Below are 17,204 nucleotides of genomic sequence, written 5' to 3' on the forward strand. Positions count from 1 at the left end.
TCGTAAATATTAGAAACGCATTTCAGTGCATTAGAAGTAGGAAGAATAATTATTCGAAGTAAAAATAGGGTGAAAATAATGGAATTAAAACTATTAGTTGACAGTCTAACAGTTTATTTCTTAATAGAGAATAATAGCTTCACGTAATTTGTAACTTAGAGAAATTAAAATGGTTGAATTTAATGAAAAGCTATCATGATAAAAGGCATAATTATTTCAAGATGTCATCATCTCGTAATTATTGTCATTAGAAGGGATTGCTCCACAGAAATAAGCTGAGGAAAAGGAATTAAAGAAAACTTATTCCATAAAGCTGAATAACATTTCACTTCATTAATTATTTCAAGTGGACGTTTAAATGGAACATTTAAAATTTTAAATCGATAATTTCTTTATGGGATTACATCGTGCTACTAATTGATTATCAGTTTCAACATTCCACTAGTGATTTGCGCATATTTAACACAAATTTTATAAGAAAAGTTGTGTAAAGTGTAAAAAAAGGTATTATATTTTTTCGAAAAAGACCACTTGATAGAAATATAACTAAATCATTTTAAGTAGTCCAATTATTGAAACCAATTTTAATCAATATTGTTAAAGTATACTTACTATTACAATAGTAATTGCTTTGAATAATTTTACTGTAAAATGCACTATGAAAATATACGGAAAGCTATCACTATTTAAAGATTGCTATTAATAAAGTTAAAATTGTACAAATTGTGTTTTTAAAGATTTGCAAATCGCACTATTATTTACCTTATCATGAAGGATAAAATTTTATTCTTTATTAAACGGTTTAAAGAGAATTTTCGTACTATAAAGCTTTAGTTAAGAATAGTCATATTGACATTCTTAGATTCTTAGATATTTTTAGATTATACAGAAAATTGTTAGTATTTCTTTGAAATATTGATAATATTATAGATACGAAGTCGTAAAGAATGAATATGTTCATGAAGTTTTGAATATTTTCACTGTAGGAGAACAAAGGAAATACTTCCAAGTCCTCGAGAAAAAGTAGGTTTTTGGCAGTGGTGGGCAAAAGTTATTTCGAATAACGAGTAAGAAATAACGAATCAATTCGAATATTTCGTTATTTGCGAATAACTACTGAATAAATTTGTTATTAGTGAATAACCAGTAAATTCGATTTTAACAAATAATGAATAAATGGAATTTATAATAATTCATAAAATATTATCAGTTTAAAAACATAAAACGATAATGAATAAATTCAATTTATTCGTAAAGTGGAATTTGTACGTTATTCATGAATCACAACTAATTTATTCTAGTTGATTATTAATTATTTATAAATTTGCTGAACCATAATGATTGGATTATTTCTCTGAAAAACAAACCGAGTGTCGTTAAGTAATAAAGTATTTACTTGCTCTCTTCGTTATTAGAAATCCTCGAAGGGAACTTGTAAAATCCTATTTTCCGTGTAATAACGTTAATTTCAAGAGGAACTAACTCCACCGTTCCACCGTTTGATGTTTACGATCGAGAACTTAAAGCAACGGTGCAATGAAGCGCAAATCTCTCAAACTGTAAAAAACTCAACACCAGAATATTTGCCAGAGCATACGGTTTTATCCGCAAAGATTTATTTATCTGGTTCAGAATCGGGGAGTGGGGGGCAAAAAGTTCGGAAAATTTCGTTATAGTGAAATAAAAAACGATGTTTCGTAATTGTAGCGTTATCTGTCATTGTTCTACTCACTGCAAGTATAACGTGTTTGAATTGTTCAATATGGACATTGTTTTCGAATTCAAATATTTTCAGATTAAATTTCCATTAGAAAAGTTTTAATAGAATTATTGAAGTTCCAATGGAAATATCGACGGAGTGTAATGTACTGGCCTCTCGCGTAACTTTTGCTGCTGTTTTCCAATTCGATATTACTATTTCGCTGTTTCTATCACGCACATAACATGTGTCAAAATGACTTCCTTTCGAGTTTTCGATACACTCGGTCAAAAAAGTACACTTTGTACACTTTGTTAGACTTTATTTTGCATTGTATAATACAATTTTAACAGAGAAAGTAGTGAATAAATAATATTCACGTGATTTTATTTAGGAACTTAATATTAGTACAAAGAAAAATAATTTACATTTATTTATTAAAAATGAAACAAATAAATATAAGCAGATAGTTTCCATTATGGAAGAAATATTTTGTGTAACGTCTTTTCTACTCGCTTGTAAATAAGAAACTAATTTGTATTCGTCTTTGGAGTCTTGTTTCTAGACATTTTGCTGAATTCTAAGGTACTGTAAATTTTTTTTACCTGTTTCTGTTACGTCATTCTTTCTCCTTAATTTAATTCTAAATTCTAAATATTAAAAAAATATATACCAACAGTGAATGTTATGTTTCTAAATGAAATCACGTAAATTTTAATAAATAAATTCTAACGAGGTGGAAGCAGACCTTTTTGATTGCTTGTATTTCACATTTTAGTTGCGTAATTCAAAAGATCAATATGTGTGTTTGGAAATGTAGAAGATTTACTTTATTTTTGCAAACGTAAGAAGAAGATTTAACATTTTTTTACTTTATGTTGGATATTTTTACTTTTCTATCGAACTTTTAACTTTGTTCAAGAATTGTTAAGATGTTAATTTTAAGACACGCTTCTCAATTTAAAAATTTTTCAAATACCAAATGTTCTATTACAAGTATTCAAATTCATGTATTGCAAATAGGTAATATAACGTATTTACGTATATTCTAAAGATACGTATGAATTTGGAGTGGCACGATAAAGTTTTGAATACTCAGCATACGGTGTCCACGTAAAATTCTGTTTCTCTCGACAGAAAACACGTCGTTTGTATTAAACTTGCAAACGAAAAAATATATTTAAAAATTTATTTTCTCTCAGTAGAAAACATATCATTTCTATTAAGTTTACAAGAGGTAAGCATATTTTTGAATTTTTGAAAAGTGATCGCAGTTTCGTCCTTTGGGATGAATTGAATCGAGATGTAACTGCAGGACTAGCATTAACGCCGAATATTGTTTTATGTTTGGTTACAAAACTTTTGGCTGTTTCTTTACTGTTTAGATATACCTATTCAAATTTTATCATTGAATATTTGGGAGGCAAAACAAATAGCATTAAATCCAGTTATTTTTGCTATAGCATATGCATATTCTTTTATCCCTTTCGCTACGGCAGATTTTAATGCGTAACGTGGGTGATTAACGGTAAATTTTTAACCACCGCTGCAAAATTTCTTATTTTAGCCGTATCGTTTTCAAATTCGTTTCGTTAAAATAAGGTAGAAATGCGTAAAGGATAAAATTAAGAATTAAGTTAAGGTTCAAGTACGTCAAAAAGCTTCAACAGTATAGTGCGAACAAATTTTTAAAACGCCTATAGACGCCAATAGTAATGAAAGGGTTAACACGTTCGCCTTCACGGTTTTGTTGAAGCATCGCCCACTATCCTTCGAATTATTTTCACTTACATTCTTAGTATCTATATTTTTTTTTTCAATTTTACATAATACGATAGATGCCTGCACTTATACACACCTGATATTTATTAAATACTCAAACTGTGCATTTTTTATGCTGTATTACCTGTAAATAACACCGTTCTATCATGGAAATTGGTGGCAGCGAACGTGTTAAGGGATGTATTTATCTTCGATAGCGTCGATTATAATTCTTTGTTCCTTATTAGGAATGGAATTGTTTATTACAACTAATGCATGGAATTTTGTCAGATACTTGGTTGGAGAATTGAGTATGTATTTCCATTTATATCGATGCATAACTTCTCTATTCCAGGTTTCACTGTTTTTACATACACTACGATTCACATTATGTTCGTAATGGATATTACATGTATTATTCGAAAAACAAATCAGTACGATATAATATGTGGAATAGGATACGCAAGCAGTGGAAAACACGTCCGATCGATTCGGCTGTTCGAGAGCAACTCATTGAATAATTGTAAATTTAAACTGTCCACGTAATATTGCATATTAAACAATTATATTGAAGAAATTGTGGGTAATAATGAAATTAGAGGCGGCATTCGGAGGTTCCAGATTTAACGCTCGCACTGCGGCGACAAGTGTGTAACAGATGGCGCTCTAAAGAACCGTCTCGAAATTTCGAGAAGCTTACATATACAGGGTGTCTGTTTTAACTGGACACGGTGGGATATCTCAGAAGGAAATGAAGCTATCGAAAAAATGTTCTTACAAAAGTTTCTTGGTTTGATGTAGGATATAATGTGGTATTAATATATATTTTGTAATCTGATGTGTTTGTTGAGACGAATTTAACGATATTCGACAAGAAGTCATTTCGTTTTATGAATAATTGTGAAATAGCGAAGAATCTGGTAGTTAGGTCAGCACGTATCATACTCCTTCCGTCAGCTAAATCCTACTTGACTGTTAAAGGTGTGCGAGAACCCGAAAATATCAGGTCGTGTCGAGATGGGAATTTTTCCGGGATTGGGACGAGTTCCTGAAAATTTCGAGATTCCCGATAGTGCCGGGATTCTCGAGAATGTCCTCGATTCCCGGAAGAGACTGGATTTTCGAAAGTGTCGGGATTCATATTATTAGGACAATGTTTCTGCACTTTTTGTTACGATTTATGGAATGTATGATGTCTGTGTGTCAGTGTTGGAGAAGTAACGATGTTTTGGAAGGAAGGCGCACTGGTAACATGATACGATGCTGGATGTAGAGGGACAATTGTTTATTCTTTTCTTTTGTATGTTTCGTTTTGTGTATGTACTGAAAAAGCAAATATAATAAAACTCACACCCACTGCCAACATTAATAACACGGACACTAGGATTCGTGCGATTTGATATAAATAAAACGACTGCGTAAACATTGTGTACGAAAAATTGAAACCGCGGTCGTGTTTATTAAAGCAAGTCTCGAAACGGTAAACGGGTTCTCGGAATTTTTGGTATTCTCGACATTTTCGAGAATCCCGGTACTTTCAGGAATCCGACCCGACTCGACCAGATCCCTTCCCGATCCGTCCCCAACATCGGGTTCTCGCACACCTCTATTGACTGTGTTACTGATACAAATTCTTCACGATTTTATAACTTTCTATAAAACGACGTGACTTAATGTGGCACCTCGTTAAATTCGTCTCAACAAACGCTATAATATTAAGAATAAAATAATATAGCGTTTCATTTAAAAAAATAAGCGTGAATACATCCGTTACAGACTATACTACGTTATGTACTGCATCATACCAAACAACATTTGTAAAACCACTTTTTCAATAGCTTCAGTTCCTACTGAGATATTTCACCGTGTCTAGCTAAAAAAGACACACTGTATAAGTAGAATAGAAGTACAGAGCAGTTATGTATAGTGCAATAATCGCAGAGATACTACTTGAGCCATTTAAACGAATTTGAAGAAAAATTGAAAGGCTCTTGAGAAACGTCGAACTTACATCGAATATTTGAATCACATGAAATTCGTATTTCATATTGAATTTGGCACACTGGCAACGTGTGCGAATCTGAGAACCGAAAAATTTCATACTTTAATTATTTAGTGTAATACTCGATAAATGTTTAGAGTCAATAGGAGAATATATTAATAAAAGTATTAATTCATTTTGTAATAATATCTACGGTAATATCTAAAAATTTTCCTTTAATTCAAATTTTACAATGATTTTAATAGTAAAAGAATTTTTCGAACTAGTTATAGTCCGGGGAAGAAGTATTGAGCGGTCGTAAAATCAGTCAGGCGTCAAAATTTACATGTTCAAGCATACCGACAAGAAAATCGACAAAAGCCTGAGAATATAAGGGCTCGAAATCTCAATTTTACAGAAGTACGCTTTAGCTTTCATTCAGTCTCAATTAGAAACGTAAAATGCTGAATGCTGATCGTGGGTGTCACTGCATCAATCGGTGCCGCTACTTAATTCTTTAATTTACGACCTCGTTGTATCTCTTCCACGGACTATACAAAGGTTACATCACTCAGCTTTCACAAAGTATAACATTTGACGATGATTTGAAGAAAAATTCAACTCTTTGTTTATAAGGCAACAATCAATAGTTTGAATATGAGTAATATTTTTGAGGTTAGAATGTTTTTTAGAGATTTCTCTTACTACACACTATTAGTAAGGGATGTTTTTCCTTTTTTGTGACATAATTTCATCGATACATGTACCAATGTAAGTAAATGCATAATAACAAACAATCATATAAACATTAATTTAATATTTCATTTCAGCTGTATCCGTGTCTGTTGGAGTCTGGACATTAGTCGCCATTTCCTTGGAGCGTTACTTCGCCATTTGCAGACCGTTAAAGTCGAGAAGGTGGCAGACGCAATTTCACGCTTACAAAATGATCGCTGTCATCTGGATAGCTAGTCTTACGTGGAATGCACCAATCCTCGTCGTTTCGCGACTACAGAATATACGAGGAGGTTGGATTATTTTTTAATCTCTTTTTAATCAAGTTGTGTATTTTTTATTTCATATTTTTCAAGGCATTTTCATATTGTATGAAATATATCATACTTCATATTTCATAGCACACCAAACATTTTGCAACGAATATCAACACGGAACATTGCACGCGACAATGAAAATCACGAAAAACACAGTCTGACTGTACGCATTAAGATAAAATCACAATATTTCAAACAGACTATCGGTAACCGATCCTATAGTTTAGCGCCTCAAGTGACGCGAAAATTCAAATAGAATTACGGTAACTTGGATGCAACAATTATTTTTCCAAACCTACGAAAATTTTGAATTTGTTACAATCGTGTAGTTATTTTCGGAATTAAATATGTATTTCCCTCTTGAAGTATAAGTGCATTTCTTTTGCACTATGAAGCTCGACCAAGAAAAAATGAGGCTTCAGGCGGGACTTAACGTCTGAAAGTGAAAAACGGAAGAGAAATTGTGACGTTTTTGCTGTTAATCAGCCAATAGCGATAGAATATGGCGATCGCATTTACACTTTCATGAACAACAATAGGCGACGATCGAGGCTAGATCGTGAGAAATCGATAACAAATAAGCGACGTGCCGATTTTCGAGGCGTGGAAACGGTGGTGGCATACTTCTTCTCATTTCAGTTAGAAATTTGTGAGCTATATAAATAATTTTTCAAAGCGCAGGAAGCTATTTTTATTATTCAAGAATAACAAAAAGTGTTGCGGTTTTCACTTCTTTAAATCTTGAAAGATATTAACACATTTCCCGAGGTTTCAAAATTAACATCCTAGGTAATGAAGAATGTAATTCTCGCACGCTGACACAAATAGGCAGATAAGGCAACCAAATAATTTTTGAACTCTCCTGTTTGCTTATCAACGCGCTACATTATTGACGACTTATTGAACATCGGTTGTCTACTTACACCAGAACTTCCCCTCAAGCAAAAGCAGTATAGAGCTGCAGAATAGTGGGAATGAAATATCTGCCTTCTTATAGCCTGTTTGCCGGGAGGGGCAAGTGAGAAGCTTCATCTTTGCTCGGTCGATCTTTAAAGTACTAAATTTGAAATAAAAAGAGGTTTCTCAGTCAAAAAATCTGAAAAAATTCTCAGATATGTAACACTGACTATAGTATCTCAGATTTTTTTCATAATTTTCCATACGGTAGAACGAAAAACAGAAACGAGCGTAAACTGAAAATCATATTTAGGTCGTTAACTACCCTAATGATAGGAGTAAAGAGCTGAAACTTTGTCGAAATGGTTTTCCTAGGAAGCTTTTTCAATTGACGCATCATACGTTTCATTTGGTTTAGGGGCACTGTTACCAAACTTATTCGGCAATTTTTATTTAGCGTTTAATAGTTGATCGCTGTAATTAAATAATACTAATGAAATTTATTCTCTATTGGCCTCTGACACAATAGACTTATATGTGGGCACTCCTAAACCTTTGAGGTGAATCGATTACAGCAGCGTGATCTTTATCCTTTTCGTTTATGCAATACGCTGTCCTTGTATAATCTGCCGAAATATATTGGCCGGTCAAGGACTTTGAGGGGTAAGCCCATTACGCCTTCGAAGGCTTGCAGTTGTCGCCTACAATCTTTTAACGTTCCGCCTTAAACTACGTCCATTGTACTACGGCAGCACACACAAATTATCTTTTATCGCACTGTCTGAAATATTTGTAGCGTCATAAAAGAAAAGGGGAAAAAATCGTATTGCCACAAGCAAAAAGGACAAAGATTACATTACAGCAGTTGATTCTCCCGAAGATTCAGAAGTGTCCACCTATAAATCTATTGTGTCAGTTGCCAAACCACTGCAGCCTTGTTTGGTAGGGCTTGTAAATGCTTAAAAGCGCCAGCAGAAAAGTGGCCTTGACCGTCCAATACGTGAAGTCTGGTTATACAGTAGGATCCGATTTAATCAGGAATAATGTTATCAATTGGCTATTGTTATCATAAACAGTTGGTTCCAAAACACTATATAAAATTAGTTAAAAATAATCCGTCTATTGTAATCAAACTTCGGCTACTGGTATCAATTGTGATAATTACACTTGGGAACAAACGATAAGAATTTTTAGCGATTTCGTACTAAATGGGCCTTTTTTTCAAAACTTCCTTCTAACCGAAGCATACATTTTATCTTTTACATGAGTGCATGGCAAGAATTCATAGGAAATACGTAAATACGACAGATAACACTTGATAAGTCTTTCAAATATATTTTATGTGGTTTTCAAAAATAGTTATTTATAAGAAAGGTAGCATAAATATGTAATGTTATATTAAGTGTACAGTTTGTGATAAATATAAATTGTACAAATCGTATAATTGTTTTTAATAATTTAAGTTCAATAATGAAATGTTTTTATTCTCTGTTTAACCCTTTGAGGACGATAGACTCATATATGCATTCACCAAACACTATAAACGCTAGCAATAAACTCGTACCTCTAAGCAATAAAAACAGTTGAATGATTATGAATTCGAAAAATTTACATTGAAAAAAAAAAAAAGAAAAGAATCATGTGTTATACAAGTAATCAGTATTTCAACATGGCACATAATTCACCGTCCGCAAAGGTTAATGTTATCAGTCGGTTATTCTTATCAAAAATTACAAGACCCAAAGTGATCATAATAAGCGGATTCCACTGAATAACAAATAAATATAAATTCATTTACCAACACAAAATGAACGTAAATATAAAAGTCAGGTCCTATTGTAGCTTAGTTCTTATCTAAACAACTTGTGACACGTTGCTTTGTATCGAACGGTATTACAAAATTTCGATATGCTCACGATAACTTAATAACGTGAGGGCTAATTATGATTGTAGGTAGTGTAATGAAGTGTTTAATTTACTATACTTTAACAAGTACTATGTAATGTGTGAGTTTAATGTGCTTGATAGATGCCTTATTACAAGAATTCTCTATTAGCTCTGATGTAAAATATACAGAGTGTCCCGTGAGAAATTCAACAAACTTCGCCCATGTGATTAGTAGGTCGATCTGAACAAAAAATGTCGTATACACTATAGCTCTTATTTCTTTCGTTACCGAGAAGAATCACTTGTGTCAATCGAGTACCGCATATCCCTGCGAATTAGTATATTTATAAATTGTCGTACAGCTATGCAAACACGTTGCGTCGTTTCGTGGTATGTTACAAAGTGGATCGCCTTCAGAATCTGTGCAAAATTACTATTTCGGTAATCGGTTGTGGCGGTACCTTCCACGCTTCACCACCAGAGAGACAGGCTAACATTAAACTTTCTCACTAGTCAGGTCTTCTATTACTGTATAGGGTGGACCATGTAAAGCAGATCACCTAATTATCTTCTCTATCTACTATGGTAGGAGAAAATTTTTTATACGTAATTTAGATGGTTTCAAAGCGTGAGATTTTTTATCTGCAATTTAAATGGTTTCAAAGTACGGGTCTCTTAGGTACTCTTTTTCGCTTATCCCCTCTCTACTTATTTCCTTTTTCCATAACCAACCGGTCATACGGTAGTATAAGAACGGTAGTGCTAGAATGGTGCTGAAGAAACTGAAGAAAATGAGAGGTGCAAAAATGAGCGAATTCCTATTGGTATACGCGCCTATTCGCGCGTCACTAGTCGAAAATTAGTTACTGATTAATAAGCCAAGGGAATTCGGGCAGACCATTTTGGTTTTCAGTTACCGTGCGCAAACATGAACACAGAAATCTTGGTAGAACATGTGTTCAGGGAAAAGATAGTAAGATAAAATTAATTGGAAAATGAAAATTTTTTGAGTAGTTAGGTTTATGAAGTGCTATTTAAAAATGTATCGGACAGAACAGGTATATTTTTAAGAAAATCAACCTGCATCCAAACATTTGCGCTTTGTCCATTCATTTTTGTATATTAAAAACTTAGTTTAATTTCAAGTTCTTAAGAAAGTTGCTTCGCTACAATATTCAAGCAATTAGGTAGGTATGTATTATTACAACTTCTTATGTATTTTAAATATATATTTTCAATTTAATTTATTTTATAACTCGAAATACAACTAATAAAGGTATCATTACTGATTCAAATTTTTAGATTTCGTATTTTACTTTATTTAGTGCACAACTATTACATATTTTTCAATGTTTCTCAATATAGCAATTGCTACATTCTACATGCACTACAGTATCGTTTCAACATAAACATGTTACCTTTATCAAAAATGGCCTTTGCTTGTAAGCATAATCCATGCATGTAGGAAATATATGTTTGCAAATACGCGAAGCATTTGAAACATTGAGAATAGTCCCTCAGCTCTTATCTCTTTTAGAGCATATTATACGTGTAACTGGATTTCGCGACATTATCTCCAGATTATTTAATCATACCGAAACAAAGTTAGACATTCAGTGAAGTTATTAGATGTGCTTATTGTATATTATAATTGTAGGGATAAAACTGAGAATTGGTTGACATTCAGAGAAACTGTAGATTTTACATCTATCAAAGGTTTAATTGAAATGTTCATTTTATCCGTATTGTGCATTTCATAAAATTATATTTAATCCTTTAACAGAATAAGAGCAGTTTCTACTTAAGAAGAATAAAACATTTCTAAAATTTAATCTACTTATAGAAAATGAATAGTAAAGTAATACAAAAGAATAGTGCTCAAACTTATACATAAAATATACTTAAATTGTTCATCCAAGTCTAAGTTGTGTCTTCATTTTATTAATTATCGTAACGAGAGCAATTTAATTTAATTTAATTTTTTTTAATTCCTGTGAGGTACACAGAATTTATTCGTCACTCATTTTCCGTAAAATATTACACATATTCGTCGTGCAGAATGAATTAAAAAAAGTATTGTCTGTTGCTCTCCACTTTATTTATTAACGTTTTACACCTATAGTCGAAATATAGTAAATATTTTATTTTGTTTCTGTGTACTGTTATTGGATTTTTAAAAAATAAGTTTTAATTTTTATAAAAATTTAGAAAATGGAACTTTCTACGTTTAACGTAAGTGTAAACACGTAACGAAAGAAGTAAAAATAGTTGAATTGACAGTAATGTATTGCAATTTATATTTCACACCGATTTTCAAATTCATTTTTCTGACTTATGAAGCTACGTATGACAAAATGGTATTCTATTATTACGACTTACTTCGAACTATAGAATGTCTCTCATTCTACTTATATCTACCATGATTTACAGTCCACGGTGTATAAAACATCATGCAGTTGGAAGCGGGCTGCCCTGAAATCATCGATAATTTCGTAGATAATGTTTCCATCGGTAGTGTTTTATTGACACCGATTTTCGTCGACACTGTATATTTAACCCCTTAAGCTGTGATTTTTTTCGAACTATGCATTTAACCGTCAGCCATTTACTGTTTTAGTACTGTATCAGGTAACAAAAAGTAATCTGTTATTCAGTGTTACGAATTAAAACAAAAGTTAGGATTAGAATTAATTTTTGTTACTAATATAACTATTTTTGTTATATCTTGACCAGAATCTCTGCCACCCCATTTATATTAGTCACCGACGATGCTTTCTCTTTATTGGCAAACATAATGGAAGCGTTTACTGGGCATCGTTAAAAATCTCGTCCCGAGCGAATTTATAAATATAGATTATGCAAAGCAGGTAGAATAATAGAAAACATATTTAGTATTCTCTCAGTTAGATTTAGTGTCTTCTTAGAATCTATAGTCCTAAGTCTACGAAAAGTTGAAACTGTTACTTCGGCGTGTAAGTATTTGGATAATTTTTTAAGAAAGAAACTCTACTTCGAGAAACTTTTACTCGTCTCCAAGAGCGTTTAATGCTGAAAATCCAGAAAATGAAGCAATCAGAGTAGGAACTTTAAGAATAGAGACTGAGAATGGCGTTGGTTTCATGAATTTACACAATATGGCTCAGAGAGTGGCAAATCGTGCACAAGAAATTGGAAAAGAATTTTTAAAAATGATACACTTACGTCAATCGGATTTTTCAGTGAAGACTAAAACTCTATGGTCTACTTTGTTATAATAAAGACAGCAACGCCTCATATCCAAACTATGTTGCTTTTGCCAATGCTGCCAAAACAGTTGACAAGGTTTGTAGTGGGTAATAAAACAACTGAGCGATCCTTAGTCTACATTTTGCGTTTCTTCTTAAACTCACAGTCTGCTGTTGGTATTTGTTGCTAACACACGTCAACTTGTCTTTATTTTTGCTGTTAATATTTTCAAAGTCGAACAATTTTCCTTGAATTATGCCAAAAGAGTGTGAAGTGAGTGACCATCGACGCAAATTAATTCTTTCTTTCAAAAACCAGGGTAAAAGTCAGAAAGAAATTACTGTGTTTGACAAAATGAATAAAAAGTGATTTTTTTTCACATTTCAATAGCTTGATTTCCTCATAATACAATAATATTATTAAATAATTCATATTTTATGAGGCGCTTAATACTTTTGGCTAAGGCTGTAGGTTATACAAATATGGGTTAAATATGTATGTAATTGGAAATACATATTTGTAAAAGATGTAAGAGTTTATTATGCAAAATATAAAAGTAAATATTTACAATATAACAGTAAACTACTTTTTATTTCACTTTAAAACAAGCAAATGTTAAAATTAAAAATGTTATGTCGTTACATATTTTACTTCAAGTAGAAGAAGAAATTACTGACATACATAAGTCACTAGCATTTTATTAAAATTTATTTTATAATTGAAATTCTTCCAATACAAAGATTTAAGTCTATCACGGTCCGGAGCACAATTATTATTATTATTATTATTGAGGCTTACGAGTGTAAGCCGTGTTTATATAGGGAGAGTATTCCAACGTTTTTCAAGCATTGTAACTCAGTTCACCAGAATTCAGGAGACACTCTGATAATGGCGTATCTAAAGGAAGTGTCTTATTTATTCGCCAGTTCATGTTTCAGTTCACTGCTTACCAATTAGCTTTCTTTTTTAACAGGTACATCAAAAATATATTCAAATACTAACTTGATTCGAAGAATTTTTTTTAATATTCGTTAAACAGACTCTCGTTTTACGACCACGATCTGTACGCTTTCTTTGAATTGTAAGAGAAGTAGAGGAAGCGCAACTTTGTTTAAGATGAATAACAAATTACGGCAGATGATGAGAACAGATAAAACTGCATAATATCATGGGTCAATAAATAATCTTTTATATTTTGAACTCTCAGTAATAATGAAAAACAAGAAGTATCTGAAACTTTGGTCTAATTGAAAAATGACATAAAGTAATGTTACGGTGCATTTTGTTACGGTGCAGGTAATTTGGAATAGCGATATTCCAATTTACCTTCATTTTATAAAATTAAAAAGGCAAGTAGATAATAAAATTATTTTCTCTTATGATCTAATCAGGCACAAAAATCACAACACAGGAACAATCTTTGTTGAGGTGATTGGGTTTATGACACGGTCGCCTAGTCAAGCTATTTTTGAGAAAATTAATTAACTTTTTATGATTTCGTTAAAACCGTTAGAACCAGAAGGCAAGATCTAGAAATTGCTTTATGTACGCAGAAATTTGTATTTATGCCACATGTATCACTATACAGTATAGTGTTTTGTCTTTATTCTCAATAGCAATAGACGTGTCGTAAACCGGGCACACGAATAATTCGTGACTAAAGTACAACCACCCTTGGGCCTAGTCCTTTCTGTTGACACCACCACGCAAGCCTTCAAGGTGAGCAGATGCTGGAGGTCGTAGAAGGACGACCCAAGATAAAGAGTCTCGACCAATTTCTTAATATAAGTCATCTAATACGACATTAAAATATATTCATGCACAGAAAATGAAGCAATCAGAGTAGGAACTTTAAGAATAGAGACTGAGAATGGCGTTGGTTTCATGAATTTACACAATATGGCTCAGAGAGTGGCAAATCGTGCACAAGAAATTGGAAAAGAATTTTTAAAAATGATACACTTACGTCAATCGGATTTTTCAGTGAAGACTAAAACTCTATGGTCTACTTTGTTATAATAAAGACAGCAACGCCTCATATCCAAACTATGTTGCTTTTGCCAATGCTGCCAAAACAGTTGACAAGGTTTGTAGTGGGTAATAAAACAACTGAGCGATCCTTAGTCTACATTTTGCGTTTCTTCTTAAACTCACAGTCTGCTGTTGGTATTTGTTGCTAACACACGTCAACTTGTCTTTATTTTTGCTGTTAATATTTTCAAAGTCGAACAATTTTCCTTGAATTATGCCAAAAGAGTGTGAAGTGAGTGACCATCGACGCAAATTAATTCTTTCTTTCAAAAACCAGGGTAAAAGTCAGAAAGAAATTACTGTGTTTGACAAAATGAATAAAAAGTGATTTTTTTTCACATTTCAATAGCTTGATTTCCTCATAATACAATAATATTATTAAATAATTCATATTTTATGAGGCGCTTAATACTTTTGGCTAAGGCTGTAGGTTATACAAATATGGGTTAAATATGTATGTAATTGGAAATACATATTTGTAAAAGATGTAAGAGTTTATTATGCAAAATATAAAAGTAAATATTTACAATATAACAGTAAACTACTTTTTATTTCACTTTAAAACAAGCAAATGTTAAAATTAAAAATGTTATGTCGTTACATATTTTACTTCAAGTAGAAGAAGAAATTACTGACATACATAAGTCACTAGCATTTTATTAAAATTTATTTTATAATTGAAATTCTTCCAATACAAAGATTTAAGTCTATCACGGTCCGGAGCACAATTATTATTATTATTATTATTGAGGCTTACGAGTGTAAGCCGTATTTTTATAGGGAGAGTATTCCAACGTTTTTCAAGCATTGTAACTCAGTTCACCAGAATTCAGGAGACACTCTGATAATGGCGTATCTAAAGGAAGTGTCTTATTTATTCGCCAGTTCATGTTTCAGTTCACTGCTTACCAATTAGCTTTCTTTTTTAACAGGTACATCAAAAATATATTCAAATACTAACTTGATTCGAAGAATTTTTTTTAATATTCGTTAAACAGACTCTCGTTTTACGACCACGATCTGTACGCTTTCTTTGAATTGTAAGAGAAGTAGAGGAAGCGCAACTTTGTTTAAGATGAATAACAAATTACGGCAGATGATGAGAACAGATAAAACTGCATAATATCATGGGTCAATAAATAATCTTTTATATTTTGAACTCTCAGTAATAATGAAAAACAAGAAGTATCTGAAACTTTGGTCTAATTGAAAAATGACATAAAGTAATGTTACGGTGCATTTTGTTACGGTGCAGGTAATTTGGAATAGCGATATTCCAATTTACCTTCATTTTATAAAATTAAAAAGGCAAGTAGATAATAAAATTATTTTCTCTTATGATCTAATCAGGCACAAAAATCACAACACAGGAACAATCTTTGTTGAGGTGATTGGGTTTATGACACGGTCGCCTAGTCAAGCTATTTTTGAGAAAATTAATTAACTTTTTATGATTTCGTTAAAACCGTTAGAACCAGAAGGCAAGATCTAGAAATTGCTTTATGTACGCAGAAATTTGTATTTATGCCACATGTATCACTATACAGTATAGTGTTTTGTCTTTATTCTCAATAGCAATAGACGTGTCGTAAACCGGGCACACGAATAATTCGTGACTAAAGTACAACCACCCTTGGGCCTAGTCCTTTCTGTTGACACCACCACGCAAGCCTTCAAGGTGAGCAGATGCTGGAGGTCGTAGAAGGACGACCCAAGATAAAGAGTCTCGACCAATTTCTTAATATAAGTCATCTAATACGACATTAAAATATATTCATGCATAACAAGTCTCACTGCAAAAATTTGTAAAATATTTTGCGTTTGTTGTTACAGGAAGACGCAAGTGTCGAGAAGAATGGCCAAGTGTCGGTACCGAACGAGGTTACAATCTCTTTTTGGATGGAACGTTGCTTTTAATTCCATTAATTGTGATGAGCCTAGCTTATTACTTAATCGCGGCAAAACTTTGGCGGGGATTACGCCAGGAAATAAGACAAACATCAACTTGTCAACAACGTCGTAAGTGTTTAGTTTCTTCTTGCATGTTCTGTCAATTTATCACTGACTACTAAAAATTCCATGTGGAAGTTGAATAATGAGAAGAAGCTTTTAATCGATATTACGATGAAACTGCGAAGTTTCGTAAAAAGGAAGGCTATATTATAGGAAATTATGAAAAATGATTATAAAAGTATTTTAGCTTTAGTGCATAACGAAAGTGAGCAGAAATTTCATCTATTCAATTCTCGTATATCGGTGTAAAGTAAAAGAATAATTGCAATAAATTTTGTGTAATGTAAACTTTGTTTCTAATTTATTAAACATTTTGCGAAATTTTCATTAATGAAGAGGTAAGGTCTAATCTTACATTCTGTCTTTATAAAAAAATTAATAAACAATAGAATCACATAACTTTTATCGTAATTCGATATTAATCATTTTATTATTATACTCATAAATACGTAGATGTTAGAGGTAGAGTAATATCGATAATCGAAACTATCGATAGTTACAGATAATTTGATAGCCAGTTATCGATAATTATTGATAATTTCCGATAGATCAAATTCTATATAAAAATTCTTTATTCAATGAGATCTTTGTAGTTTATTATTAAAAATACTAAAATTTGTTTAAGATTTCTTGTGTTTTTGAGGAAATTTTAAAAAAA

At 32.1% G+C, this 17,204-nt stretch overlaps 1 protein-coding gene across 1 annotated transcript in view; it reads left to right on the top strand.

Moving 5' to 3' along the window:
• LOC108573577 (cholecystokinin receptor type A-like) overlaps positions 1 to 17,204 on the top strand; it is a 71,801-nt gene that overhangs the window by 26,963 nt on the left and 27,634 nt on the right. Inside the window, 2 exon segments of the mRNA XM_017936041.1 lie at positions 6,272 to 6,469; positions 16,367 to 16,552. Of these exon segments, the coding sequence (XP_017791530.1) occupies positions 6,272 to 6,469; positions 16,367 to 16,552 (384 nt within the window).

The sequence above is a fragment of the Habropoda laboriosa genome, unplaced genomic scaffold (assembly GCF_001263275.1).
Source record: "Habropoda laboriosa isolate 0110345459 unplaced genomic scaffold, ASM126327v1 scaffold158, whole genome shotgun sequence".
NCBI classification, from domain to species: Eukaryota; Metazoa; Arthropoda; class Insecta; order Hymenoptera; family Apidae; genus Habropoda; species Habropoda laboriosa.